Raw genomic sequence first — 14,439 nt, 5'->3', positions numbered from 1 at the left:
GACTAAGTATTGTTCTTGTTTAAAAGCTAGGCTTTGTATTGACTATATTAAAGAGAATCGAGGTATAAAAATAAAGATGAATGTGAACAATGAAAAAATGAATGCACGTAAGTCATTGATATGGATTAAAAATGATCTTAAAGGGGTTGAGAGCTCTTTCAGAGTCCATGTAAAATATGAATATATGAATCTACCACTGTTAATAATGTTATACTCTCTTTAATTTTAATGAAATCGATGCACCAAACGATTTATAATTCGTACAATAATTACTCAAATAGTAGAGATTTCATGAAGTTCAATTTGGGAGCAACTGGCCAAGGTTGTGTGCTGCGGGAGGCAGGCAATGTGGGATGATGTAATCTCAACTTGGTGCCCATGGGGGCCTCTCGGTGTGCTACTATGTTATCTCCCATCAATTGTACGCTGGGAATTGAGTGCTATTAGGCGCCTCAAAGTTTGGTTGGATTTTTTATATCTCCCATCTATTGTAAAATGGGAATTAAGATTCTCTCTGGATTTTTGTATCTGGAGCTGATGGATTTCAAAATTTGGATTGTTCAAGAGAGAGAAATTTAGGCCGTTCAAGGGCTTGATTTTGTGTGAGGTAGGCCGGTTGGATGGGTTAATGAGAGCCACAGTATTTGAATTGAATAGTCTGTATTTTAATGTTAGACGGCTTCAAACACAGATTCGAAGAAGGATTCGTAAAAAGGAGGCAGAGAGGAAAAAAAATCTAGGTGTGCACCTTTTTATGAAAGAGGGCAAACTTCCATTTGGAAAGCAAAATGTGCCTTGCTTTACTTAACAACATATACATAGAACACCATTCTTCAGTCTTGTAATTTATACTTTGCTTTATGGAAAGCAAAGGTACGAGCCTCGTGCAACATCACCATCCAAATTATCACCTTCATGCTCATGAATTCGGGCTTATCAATTATGACAAAAACTTTTAGGTAAAATTTGAGACCCTCTTTGGCTTTTCCTCAATCAAAGTTCTTACAATTAAGTAAAGATAATTGCTATTAGCGTTATGAAAAGATAAATGAATTTCACACATTTATTTTTTTCTTTATGCACGTTTTTATATTTTATTTCCTAGCTTTGGAATTGAACTGATTAATGACAAAGTAAAGAAAGATGTGTACAAGGAGGAAAAAAGCGTGTGTACAAAACTACTTTCTTATAATAAAAAAAAAGTCGGAAGAGATTTGAAATTCAAGTGATTAAACATATTTATCTCTGGACCCATGTGTCCAGCTCCACTCTCCCTCAATATCTAATAAAAAAATGGGAAAAAAATTACAATCGAAGGAGTGCTCGACGACTATGGACTTGTTTGGATGTGTGTTTTTAAAATGACGGAAAACGTTTTTGGGTTCCAAAATAATTGAAGTGCTTTCTGCAAGAAGCACCAATTATGTGCTTCTTCCAGGAAGCACTTTAAGTGCTTTTCCAGGATTTACTTGTATTTTTACTAAGGATTTGTTCCAAAAACATTTTTACCAAGAGCGTTTTTAGTTATTTTAAAAGCACATCCAAATGAGTTCTATTTTAGAATAGTAACGACTTTTCAATGTCACCCTCGCCTAAGTACGCATTTAGTAGGAAGATGATCTGGTCCGGATCTCTCCCATCATACGTCCAAGATCAAGTGATCCAAATCGTTGAATTTTGATCTAACGGCTATCATTATTATAATTTTTAGAGGAGATTCCTATTTGTAACCGTTTGATCAAATTTCAATGGCCCGAATCCCTTAATCTTGGGCCTTTGATTGGAGAGATCCGGATCGGATCCTCTTCCCTTTTAGTAGACGATCGATGTCCTTTCGTGGCACCTGCATGGAAAATCTTTTTTATTTTAATGGAAACGAAAATTCTGGTGGTTGTTTTGTAGGTTTACTCACCATGAAGTTATTTAAACTTTCGAGGCTTAGTCTTAAGGAGATTTTAACGAAAAGCTCCTGGTACTGTTCATTTTAACGAAAAATCATATTTTTACACTAAAAAGTCAATCCTGGTTCTTTTCACTTTACCCTTTATTTTGTTCTTATCGTTAAAACTCTAAGTTTTCAAACTCTTTTCATTAGTTTTCTTTATTTTAAATAGATTTTCCTTTAGATTTTTTCAGGCATAGTTATCCAACGAGAAAAGAGGCCTTGGAATCTTGCCTTTTATTGAAGTGAGGTTTTCTTGTAGGAGGTATTTGACGGCACAAGTTTAGTTTCCACAGCTCAACAAGCAAGAATTGGTTCCTTTCATCTCTCCATTATTTTTCAAATTCTTAATTTTCATAAATATTCTTAGATTTTGTATGCTTTCATTTTAATATATGAACATGAAATAAAATAAACCGTAAACAATGATGTGTTACATTGATTCAGCGGTCATGTATAATCCGTAGCTGGTAATGACATGAGGAAATCTTTCGGAATAGTCTATTTTATTTGCTAAGTAACGAGTTTAAGGAGCCGGATGGGTCAAGTATGGCTTCTAAAACCATGCGATAATCGGCTTTTTAGTAGCATCTATCCCTCCCGGCCTACTGCTGTCAATGATCCGCTTCCTAGAGAATGTTCTTGTTTCCGAACATATACATGGGAATAAGAGCAAGCGGTAAGTGAGGCAATTCCTTCCGGTAGTGGATGCGGGAAGGAAATCTGTTCCGTTTACGTAGTGCATGATTCGGTTTTGTAGACGACTTATAACAAAATGGTTAATAATATTCAATTATGGACTGATCTAAGTCACTATTTATGAAGAAATTATTTATTTATATATTTTTGAGAAATAAATTTGCATTTATCTCCATATCTATTATTTATGATCTCAAAGAATGTGATACAGATGATTGTTGCATTGCATGTGTGAACTTAGCTGTGAATGTTTACGCATGGCCAGTATATATTTTAATGTTTATACAGGAAGTTGCAAAGTTTGTCTGCTGCTGCATGGCCAGCCAGCTTACCAGAATTCAAAATTTTCACCTTCATATCAATCAAACGGAAACGACGAACATAAATAAACAAAAGTGTATAAAAAAAATGTGTGTGATTATATATTCTCCTATATATAACTTAACATCGTACGCCTACTAAATTGACTTTGCGGCGGAAAACTACGCTATACCCACTGATGAAGACATTTGGTTGGGAGTTTGCAGATCGACAATATTTCCCACACTTAGAAGATCACGGTTCAGTTTGGCAAAAATAAACCATCACGGTTCAAAACTTCGCGTTCACTTTTGGGATTTTTTTTAATTATTTTTTATTGTGATGGTTGCACACCATTATGTGGTGGATTAATCACGTGTTATAATATTGTTGAACGACAATGTTGATGTTTTGAATATAAGTGAATAAGTATACTTATAATCTTATACTACCTGAGTTCTTGTAAAATTTCTAAGCTCATAAAAACAACAATGTGGCTGTAGTTTAGTGGTACGAATTCGACATGTGAAGAAATTTTTCAGCGTACTGAAATTACGGCAGGATACATCAAGTGTCAATACAATTAGTTGGAAATTGAAAAATCTCTCTGCATTAAGGCCGTGGAGATCGAATCCCAGCAGCCATATTCTTTTTGTTCATTTTTGACAGATTATTGTTCACTTTTCAAGATTGGGCTTTCAAATTCTAATTGTAGCCGACTAGTTTAGCAGCTAAAGCCCATCATTCCAGTCCAATTGCGTCAAAATCTACTTTTGCTCTTAATCGGGCTTTATAATAAATGCCTATATGCCCCAGAACAACCCGTTCTATTGTCACCAATAATCGAATGCAAGTAATCAGGATGTTCCGAAATTCTCCCCTGCACATTGTGTTTCACAAGCGAACCGTTGACATTTATTCAAATCTCAGTCCTTGCTTTTTGTGTTTTGATGCCAAGGGAGCATCACTCTCTGAATGTATATCTGACGCATCCTTATTTATTTATGACATTTGGATTGAATGAATCAAGTGACAAAAATAAATGTATAAACGCAAGGAGAAAAACAGTTTGGAGATATTATTTTCCAATTTGTAATACTTTATGCAAACAAATTATTGGCCTAGAATTAACCAGTTTTTGGATCACTAAACCTCTTCAATTTCCACCAAAAATGTTTAATGGATGGATGAAGAGAGACAACAGCAACCGGAAGGAAGAACAAAAAACACCATAACCTATGCAGGATCATCGTCTTATTATTCAAAGTGAAAGACAAAGAGGACTGAAAGCAAAAGGAAAATACAGAGAGGTTCTAACCTCAAAAACATCTCCACAGCAACATTAGACAACACACTAGAACATGTTGCATTTAGAAAACTACCACATATGACCACACAAACATGTTTATAACCCACACTACGGATCCCCCGTTACATTTTTTTACATCAAAAGGCGTTGCAAAGTGCCTTAATTCTTGATTACTACAATACCCTTCTTAAAAATTCAGGGTTCAGGTCCTCGTTCTGGGGCGTTACTAGCTGTGGATTGCGAGCCCCACGGTGCTCGCTTTCATCTGAGGTACATTGTCGATGATCTCTGGAATGCCGCTAGTCACCGGTGCACCCTGCTTGTCATAAGCTTGTTGGTGCACTTCAAGTATAGCCCTACCAGACGGGTCAAGATTTTTGGACCATTCGGCATCCCATGCCACAGCTGTGGCTGTGCTGCAGGCCACACTCGGTCCTCCAGGCACCGTGTTCCTGGCTGAGTTCTGCAACACCGGATTATAAGTATATCGAGTTAGGTCTATATGTTATCAACATAAACAATAAAATCGCCGATGAACACCAGGTCTTGTGGTATTAAGTCTCATGGACAAGAGTTTGTTAGGTTGTTGATGAAAAGAATAAACGTAAAGAATAAAATCATATTCGGTAGATTACCTGTGGGAAGAACCTCTCGAAAATCATTCGATAGTAGTAGGCTTCCTTTGTATGAGGAGTGTTGTGAGGGAAGATGCGTTCAGCATTCAGCATCATCTTATCAGTGACCTGAAAGTATAAGTTGAGCATTGATCACCAGCCGAGTCAATCTAATAACGTTTTCAAGATTGATAGTTTATACCAAAACAAATGAAAAGAGAATTGTAAAAACGGATTGAATAAAGTTTACATGGAGTTCCGCATGGGCTTTCAGGCCATCAATCCAACTGTAGCCGACCCCATCACTGAACTGCTCTTTTTGCCTATACAGAATGTGCTGCAGGCATTGAACAAGGTTTGTTAGTTTACGATTTTATGTGACGGATGTCAACTTATCGGCAATACTTGCTACTAAAGATCGAAATAAGAGGCATATATACCTTTGGCAGATAAGGTTTCTCCTCATCATCGAACGCCTTACGGAGGACCCATTTCTCAATTCTTCCTTGGTCCTTTTTGATCTGCAAGTCAATATAGCAAAGGGGAAAGTATTAAATTTTGTAAGTAGAATTCCGTTGTAAATCAAAAGAACTCCCAATATTTTAGATTTTTATGTCGTACCATTTTAAACTCGGGATCAATATCCATTGCAACATTAATGAAATCTTTGTCCAGGAATGGGACTCGAGCTTCTAATCCCCAAGCAGATGTTGATTTGTTTGCCCTGAGGCAATCATACATGTGCAATGCCTTAATCTGCATCCAACAAAAAGAACAATTCCAGGGTTATCTCCTTCCATTTCACCCTCTACGATACCAAACCTATCTTCGATGTTAATAAACAAATAATCCAGCACCTTTCTGCAAGTTTCGCGGTGAAACTCTTCCTTGTTGGGTGCCTTGTGGAAGTACAAGTATCCACCGAAAATCTCATCGGATCCCTCTCCAGAAATCACCATCTTGACCCCCAATGACTTGATCTTACGTGACATGAGAAACATAGGAGTACTAGCTCGGATAGTGGTAACATCATATGTTTCAATGTGGTAGATAACATCCTCGATAGCATCAATCCCATCCTATCACATCAGAAAGGCAAATAGTTTACAATTTGGCTCCGATAAAGAGAGGATCAAACTCTTTAGTTTTTACATGTTTTTCGTATTGATACCTGAACAGTAAAGTGGAACTCTTGGTGAACGGTCCCCAAATAGTCTGCAACTTCTTTTGCAGCCTTCAGATCGGGCGAGCCCTGCTCAACATACGGAGAGACTTGTTTAGGAATCTATAAGTTCTCATGAGATATATCGTAAATCTTTGTTAAAATATTATGGAACTCTCACCTCGAGTCCAACACAGAAGGAATGGAGCTGCGCTCCCCATTGCTTGGCCGCCTTCGTGCCTGCCAAGTGACGAGCAGTGATAGAGGCGACCAAAGATGAATCCAGACCCCCAGAGAGAAGAACTCCGAAAGGCACATCAGTCATGAGCCTCTTGATCACAGCCTGCAGGTATCACGCTCAGCACATGAGCTATAGTTCCAAATAAATTCCGACATGTAAGCAAAAATTAAAGTAACTCAAGTAAATCGATGGAAACAAATTAATTATAAAGTGATGAATTTTTACAGTTTCAAAGGCGCGCCTCAGAACAAGCGGATCATATGGCGCTGATGGAATGGTCTCCGAGAACCAAGTAGGGTTGTACCACCTCTTAAGTGCACCTTCTTTGCTCGAGTACAGATGACCGGGTGGAAAGCTCTCAAAGTGTTCGCAGTCATCATTCAACCCTTTCAGTTCCGATGATATCCAAACCGAGCCTGGATTAAAAAAAAAAAAAGAAAAAAAAAAAGAAAAAAAAAAGAAAAAAAAAAAAAGAAAGAAAGAACATACAAGTTGATGTCAAAACTGAAGGAATAACTGCAGAGAAAAACAGGACAACCTAAAAGATGTTACCATCAAGACTCCAGCCGATATAGAGGGAAGTGATTCCGACAGCATCACGAGCAACGATGAAGCTGTTGTCGCGGGTATCCAGCAGCACAAACGAAAACATGCCGTCCAGCATATCCACGAAATTCTCCCCATACTCTTCATACTACTCAAACAAAATTAAGAACAAAAGAATTAAAACACTGGTAATTTTGTTCAAACGTCCAGCGACCGAAGTTAACAAAAACATGGTCAGGTGACATACAAGATGGGCAATGACATCACAATCACTGCCGGTTCGGAACTTATGATTCGGCAGACGGCTCCTCAGTTCTTCATGGTTGTAAATCTCTCCATTAACCTAATGATTTTTAAAACAAACATTGTATCAGTGATGAAAAATCGGAAAATTCATCCATTTTTTCAAATATTCAATAAATTAAAAGAAAAACTAATGAAAGTTATATGAAACTTTGAGTTTTAACAATAAAGACAAAATAAAAGGTAAAGTAAATAGTATTATAATTGACTTTTTAATGTAAAAATATGATTTTTCATTAAAATAAACAACTCTCTAAATTAAACCCCATATAATAAAAAATTATATGAGATGACCCTACCGTGACAACAATTGATTTGTCCTCATTGTAGAGAGGTTGATCACCAGAAGCAGGGTCAATAATGGCCAGCCTCTGATGAGCCAAGAAACAATCTCCATGCTGGTATAGACCGCTCCAATCAGGTCCACGGTGCTTCAATCTATCAAACCAAAAAATAATAATAATAATAATTAATCAATAATTACACAAAATAAGCCTTTGCTCTTTCAATTGCTGTTCATTTTCTTGGGTCTTGTATTCCAATAAACATGGACCCCACAACCTAATAATTTTTCAATATGACCGGTACACAGGATAATGTTATTATACAAATAATAAAATATGTATGCTAAAAAATTAATAACTTAAAAAATAAAATTTCTCACAATTCCTATTAAAAAACTTAATGTACCACTTGTAATCCCGTCGTAACTAAAATTTTTTCTCATACATGAAAGGTAATAAGAATTGTGGGACCAAACCCAATTACAATATTTATGACCAAATTATTGTGATACTTGTTGAAAAAAATTAAAGAGCGTGAAACGAAGAGGTTCCCGTGCTACTTCTCGTTTTTGTAATGCAATTTAAAGGTCAACACATCTTGGCTCCGAATGAAACCCGGTTGAATCGCGCAACCGTTAAATCATGTGTCATAATTACCATATGTAAAAATCTAGATCCATTCAAGTACTAATTAACTAAATACAAAAATTTGGAGGCGCTAATCTCCTTTTTAACTTGTTAACTTTGTAGTATAACATGTTGTGTCTTTCATAAGAACTATTTGTTAAAAATCTAAACGCATGCAAGGGTTTGTAACTCAGGTGCTCAACAATATTTACCGACAACTTGAATAGAAAATTAATGAACAAATAATCGTATATCAAGCTAATTACACACTAATATACAGAAAAGTTTAAAGTTTAAAGTTTAAAGTTAAAACACGCATAAATGTGTGATTTCTTGAGATACGTTTACCATTGCATCCAAATATATGTAAATTTTTCACGTCTTGGGTTCAAATTCCCGTCGATCACCCCAAACACCGGTTTTATGGAAAATAAAAAGAATCTGGAGGCATGCAAGTGGTACTTAACTTAATTCAACCAAATAATTAAGAATTATAACCTTAAAAAACACCAAAAAAACAAAAAAAAAACCATAAAAATTTGAAAGAAGTTAGGAAATTGCCTGCGAGAAAGCTCAAGAACTCGGACCCTCTTGGCCTGAGAGTCATCAGAGCAACCAAGAACGGCAAGAATTCCACACATTTTGACTGATTAATTCAAACAAGAGAGAGAGAAAAAGAGAGAGAGAGAGAGAGAGAAACAAAAGCTAAGGATGTGTTTGTCTTTTAGATGAAACCGATGAAATTGGAATCAAGAGAAACGGTGGCAGGGGCAGAGGAACCAAGGAGGCAACAACACGTACGAGATTTTTCCTGCGGTGTTCCAAAACACGTCACAGAAAATAAGGATATTTCGGATGTTGTGTGGTTTGGAGGGGTATGTTCTTCCGCGTCTCGGGCTGCGTTTTATAGGGAAACTCCCGGCTTTGGTGGGACCCGACCAAAGCACCTAAGCGGCGACGTTTCTATCCATTTTTCGGGGTTGTCTTCAAGTGCTTACCGTCCTCCACTAGCTCGTATTGTACACCCCCGGACCCACCGGCGACATCTTCTCTCTGATGGGCACGTGGTGAATCTTGGTTCGCCGTTTGTCCGTTATATATTTATTTTTTTATTTTTAACTTTTTAGTCTCCGATTTTCATGGTGAGGTTTATCCACTTACTTTCTCTTTGACGTCAGCTTTTTAACCTTTACGTTTTAGCACAAGTCAACATCAATGAACTGCCTCACTTCAACCGTCCACGTGTCAATTACTAGGATACTGGACCCTTCTACCTTTGCTGATGTGTCTTTGACTGGTGAGTTTTGGTTTTGGAGCATCAATTATTTAAGGGTAATGTTATTTATATTATATTTTTGTATTATATTTTTACATCATTTTAGATGGTATTTAGGGCTGGTTTGGTATTGCTGTACTTTGAAAAAAAGCTACTTCTGCTGTGCTGTGAGAATAAGCAGCTGTGAAATAAAGCAGCAGAGTGTTTGGTAAACTTTTTTGTAAAAGTGCTTTTGAAAAAAAAAAACAGTATTAGAGTGTTTGGTAAACTTTTATGTAAAACAGATGTGAAAAAAAGCCGGTTTTTCAAAGCTAGGTTTTGCAGCTTCTTGTTTTTGGCTTTTTTTCATCCAAAACTGTGAAAAAAAGCTAAAGCTGAGTGTTTACCAAACACAAAAACAGCTCCCAGCTTTTTTTGATAGCAGCTTTTTTCAGAATCACCTCAGTACCAAACCAGGTCTTAATGTAGACAATCACATTATTTGAATAATCAAAATTTTAAATTTAATTTATTATTTAATAAAGTAATAATTAAGAAAAACTATTTAATTAAATTATCATTATGGTATACAATTAGTTTTCTCCTTTTTTTTTTTCCTTTGGTTTTACAAATTTTTCAAATGATGTGGCTATCCATATCAGGAAAAAAATTTAGTTGTGATGAGAATACAAATGGTATACCACTTGTTTTAATAGTAATGGTGGAAAATTTTATTTTTTAATTTATTAACTTTTTAGCATGCATATCTCATCATTTATATAATGACACGTGATGTATCATTCCGTATATCGATTACACTGAAAAATCTCTTCCACATCAAGTGTCACCTAAAATAGTATATAAATGTAATATAAAAATATAATATGAATAGCATTACTCATTATTTATTTATTTAGTTTTATAAATGGCTCTGTGGGGACCCACTCAGAAGGAGGGAGCATGTAGAATATCCAACGGCTTATCCGTTTTCACACGCCTTCACTGTCATGCCATGTAGATCATGATTCATGAATATGAACTATAATGTGGTTTTGGTTATAAGTGTTTTTAAAATGACTGAAAGTATTTTCTGTAAAGATGTTTTTAAAATCAATGTTTAATGAAAATTTAAGTGGATTTTAGAAAATCACTTCAAATGTTTTTTATAAGAAGTACATATCGGGCGTTACTTTCAAAAAGCACTTACAATGTTTGTGAAATTCAAAATCAATCTTTAAAAACGGCTTTCATTTATTTTAAAAATATTTTTAAACAAGTCATTAGTGTTATGTGCTTCTTCTAAAACATTTTTACTAAAAACACTTCCAAACATTCTGAAGACACTTTCAAGCAGCTCTAAAAGTAACAAGGTATTAATTTTTTTCGGGACCACGACTTTGACATTAACATGAACCAGAAATTAATTTTGGTACTAATAATTGACTAAACAGAAAATTACTGCTAAACGTAATTTTTTTTTAGGAGAACATACTGCTAAACGTAATTAAGCTAAACGGAAAAGATGTTTTACAATCAAGTGTACCATGTGAGAAGAAGAGAGTGATAATAAAGAAACAAAGTTAATTTTGGATAGACTCATCGGTGGCAAATTTGTAAGGATATGCAATTAGCTAGTTCCATGATTAGCAAAGATATTATGAGCAATTAGTGTGGTTCCTACCAATTCACCATGCATGGGGACCTAGGGTTTCTTTATTCCTTTCAATCGACATGCACACAATGGATGGGACTGGAAACTAATCCCCACTTCAACAAGTTTGGCAAATAGCCATTTTTACACCTATTACTAACCAATAATTAAGAGATAATTAACCAGATATGAGCAAACTATTTATTCGGAAACCGATAGATAATTAGACTAATCAACAAAAACCATCACGTGGTGTCCCAATGTTTGTGAAAAATTTCAAACTCGTATTTCACACATGGTCAATGGGAGGCTGAATCACACGATCAATAGGAGGCTGAAATGCCTATTTGAGTCTTCTCTGCCCTAAAAATGTAGAATGTCATAACCTCGCTATCAACTAGGACTTTGAAAAGCGACGAGATAAATCTATGAAAATTAAGATATAATATGATGGCCTAAGTTTTAATTGGCGTGAGATTGATAAATCATATATTCAACAATCTCTTCATCTCTATGTAAGGGTAACATATGATATAATTTGTTTTCTTGGTGATACTAGCCCACTGACGAAAAAAATTACAAGATATAATGCAACTTAATCTATGTTGTTTTAATAAGGTTTTCGTCTATTCACCACTAAACTTGTAAGCCATCAAACTTGAAAAAAAAAATGAAGAGCATGGTAGGCGGAATGTAAGTGATTCATGGATCACATTTTTCACTCAAATTTTATTTTTCCAATTTACTCGAATGCATTTAAATAAATTATAATAAATAGCATCAAAAGAAAAAATAATTATTTCAAATCCTGTGTTTTCTTCCTTAAAGTACAAATTAAAAAAAATTACACAAAACAAAACGAAAACGGTACATAATGCGTTCACATGTCATGTTTGCATGCATATGCATGGGTATATAAGACTGAAAAAAGTTGAGGTTCCATCATAAATACAATCGGCAAGGAGTAATCCAATTACTTAGAAGCTCATCCAAGGTCCATCCTCCATTGATGTGTGGCTCATTTTCAACACGCTCTCTCATATGTGGCGAATTTTCAAGCCTAGCACATGAACAAAACAAATAAGATGACATGGCATGTGGCCGTTGAACATTTCATGCGTGAGATAACTTACTTTGATACCAATTGATTATAAACATATGTAAAATACTATTAATGTGAGACTAATTCTCAACAAAGGCACATAACTGATAAGTGATAACCTGTAGCACATATGTGAACATCCGTTTCTTTGAAACTTCAATTTTCTCTTTCTTTCCCAACAAAAATAAAATAAAATATCCTTCTAAGAGGGTTTATTTGATCCGAATAAACGGCTACATGCATTCCTTAAAATTCAAAAAATATATATAACGACATGAATTGAGCCATCATTGCTTAGGTGGAGTGGGGGCCTTCTGTACCTGCTAACACCTCATGTCTAGGTTACTACTTGAACCAAGCCATTCACTAACAAGTGATTATATTAATTAATTGGCTCGAATTTTTGTTTGAACATAAATTAATCAAACATTGGTCCCCCTTTATATCGGTTTAAGCTCTTACAAATAATGTTTACAGGTTGGAGACTGAGTAACCTTTAATTTTCCAAGTTATTAACTAACAACGTTGTTACAATATTAAAGTAAAAAACTTCTTCTAATAAAGGAGAGATTAAGTATTATGAGGCTAATTTTATTAAAGGAAATGATAAATACACAGATTCGAGCATCTCCAATGAAGATATCAAAAGATAAATATCAAATGTTAATTTGATGGCTGACGTGGTAATATTAGATTTTTTTTTTCCCAACCGATATTTTTTTTTGTTATAAATGATATTTGTGTGACCTATTTTAAAAAGAAATCAATTAAAATAAATTTTCGAGATCTATAATTGGTGCATTAGTGGGACCCACATAATAAAATAATTAAAATTTATTTGACATCACATTTTCTCATATGTCAAATTTAACACATGAAAACTCATATGTCTAGGATTGACATATTGGTTGGAATCTGCTCGTACCTTCAAATTTGATTACATGACATTTCACTTAGGATTTGATATCTCATTTGGAGATGTTCTAATCATGTTCTTGTTTTGTTTGATTTATTCATTCTAATAGTTAGCAATAAATATGGATGGTTGAGAATTGAGAGGCTAAACAAATATACATAAATCAGTTCCCTTTTTGTTAAAAAAAAAAAAATACAAACAAACAAACAAAAAAGGTTTAGGGGGAGGGGCCCAATATTACAGGTCTCTTTAAGGACTTACAAAGATGTCTTAGAGCATATCCAATAGGTATGTCATTTTTTTCCATCAAATTCTTAATTGATGACTAATATGGCATTTTGAAGCATGATGTCAAATTTATTTATATTTCAATTGTTATGTTAGTTATTATTTTACTAGCACTTTAAAATAAAATAAACAATAAAATCATTTTTAAAGCTTTATCTTGTAGTATATTATGGGCCCCATGAATTCAAAAAATAATAAAGTAGAAATGAAGGCAACATCAAAATTGACACCTAAGGCCTGGTTGCCATTCCAGGTCAGCTAAAAGACTGTTCAGTTGGAGCAATATTTGCTGTCAAAAGTGATTAGTTGCCATTCCACCTAAGATTTTGGATCTCCTTTGGAGATGGTTTTAGCCCTTTTTTTTTGTTTTTACAGATTACCACTAAGAGGAATTGCTAACAATGGAACTTGAACCGAGACGTTGATCTAGCAAAGAGAACGATCCTTACTAACTCAACCAAATATGTTGGTGTAAATCAGTTCCCTTTTACTAATCGAACAAAACCCTAGATAGAATTTCATGTTCCACAAGTATAGAAGTAAAATGAAAATTAACTTCTATTTTAATTTAAAAAGAATCCTAATCATCAAATTCAATATTTCTAACTTTAGAGTAGAAGAAAAGAAAGGTTTAAAGCTGTTTTTTTTAGTACATCGATATTTTTACATTAAAAAAAGAGGGAATTTGACTAAGCTACACAATGGGCAACCTAATTTTGTATCGAATTTGTCATCTACAAGATTCGAACCTGAGACATCTCACTTCTAAGTGAAGACGAATATCATCATATCGTAGTACTAAATGACAAGGTTAAAACTGTTAAGTACGTAGCTTTTCGCAAGAGATGGTGTCTGGCTTTTGGATTAATGGATAAGCCATGCTTTTCAACTTCGGCTCATTTCAGGTCCAACAGGTATTGGTGCCCCTTGATCAGCTTTCACCATCTGGTTGCTTGCCTTTAGAGAATACTAAAGAGTTAACCTCTTCTGCATATATAATAATTAATAAACGGCTTCGGTTTTTCATTTCTTCGAATTTCGTCACTCGCTAACTTTTTGAAACACATGTACCTCCTTCATCATGCTTGTATGTATATTTTTTTTTTCTCTAGTTGGCAGTTTTTTTGTCAAAGCCCTAGTTGGCAGTTGAATATTTTCAGAATATACGTTTTGGTTGAAAATGACTTAGAATAAATGCCG

General features: G+C 34.8%; 1 protein-coding gene across 1 annotated transcript; it reads right to left on the bottom strand.

Annotated features, from left to right (window-relative positions):
• Positions 1-4,178: 4,178 nt before the first annotated feature.
• Positions 4,179-8,825, bottom strand: LOC103931235 (asparagine synthetase [glutamine-hydrolyzing]). The gene is made up of 13 exons (XM_009340670.3): positions 8,589-8,825; positions 7,416-7,554; positions 7,061-7,156; positions 6,820-6,961; positions 6,493-6,683; positions 6,208-6,369; positions 6,036-6,116; positions 5,722-5,943; positions 5,486-5,620; positions 5,305-5,385; positions 5,115-5,201; positions 4,886-4,993; positions 4,179-4,713 (listed from the first exon to the last, which is right to left on the bottom strand). The coding sequence occupies exons 1-13, from the start codon at positions 8,666-8,668 to the stop codon at positions 4,477-4,479; spliced, it is 1,761 nt and encodes a 586-aa protein (XP_009338945.2). The 5' UTR covers positions 8,669-8,825; the 3' UTR covers positions 4,179-4,476.
• Positions 8,826-14,439: the final 5,614 nt, after the last annotated feature.

This window comes from the organism of the source record quoted next, unplaced genomic scaffold (assembly GCF_019419815.1).
Source record: "Pyrus x bretschneideri cultivar Hongxiangsu unplaced genomic scaffold, Pyrus_bretschneideri_v1 Contig39, whole genome shotgun sequence".
Classification (NCBI taxonomy): Eukaryota; Viridiplantae; Streptophyta; class Magnoliopsida; order Rosales; family Rosaceae; genus Pyrus; species Pyrus x bretschneideri.
Note: the sequence above shows the minus strand (reverse complement) of the source record. Positions and strands in the feature narration are given on the sequence as shown.

What these genes read in the sequence shown, in the direction of transcription:
- LOC103931235 (XM_009340670.3), bottom strand. Translation starts at nt 8,668, where the DNA reads ATGTGTGGAATTCTTGCCGTTCTTGGTTGCTCTGATGACTCTCAGGCC. An exon ending in TTGATCCCGAGTTTAAAATG is followed by an intron (nt 5,386 to 5,485) that starts GTACGACATAAA and finishes ATTGACTTGCAG; the next exon opens with ATCAAAAAGGACCAAGGAAG. An exon ending in AAGCCCATGCGGAACTCCAT is followed by an intron (nt 4,994 to 5,114) that starts GTAAACTTTATT and finishes TTATACTTTCAG; the next exon opens with GTCACTGATAAGATGATGCT.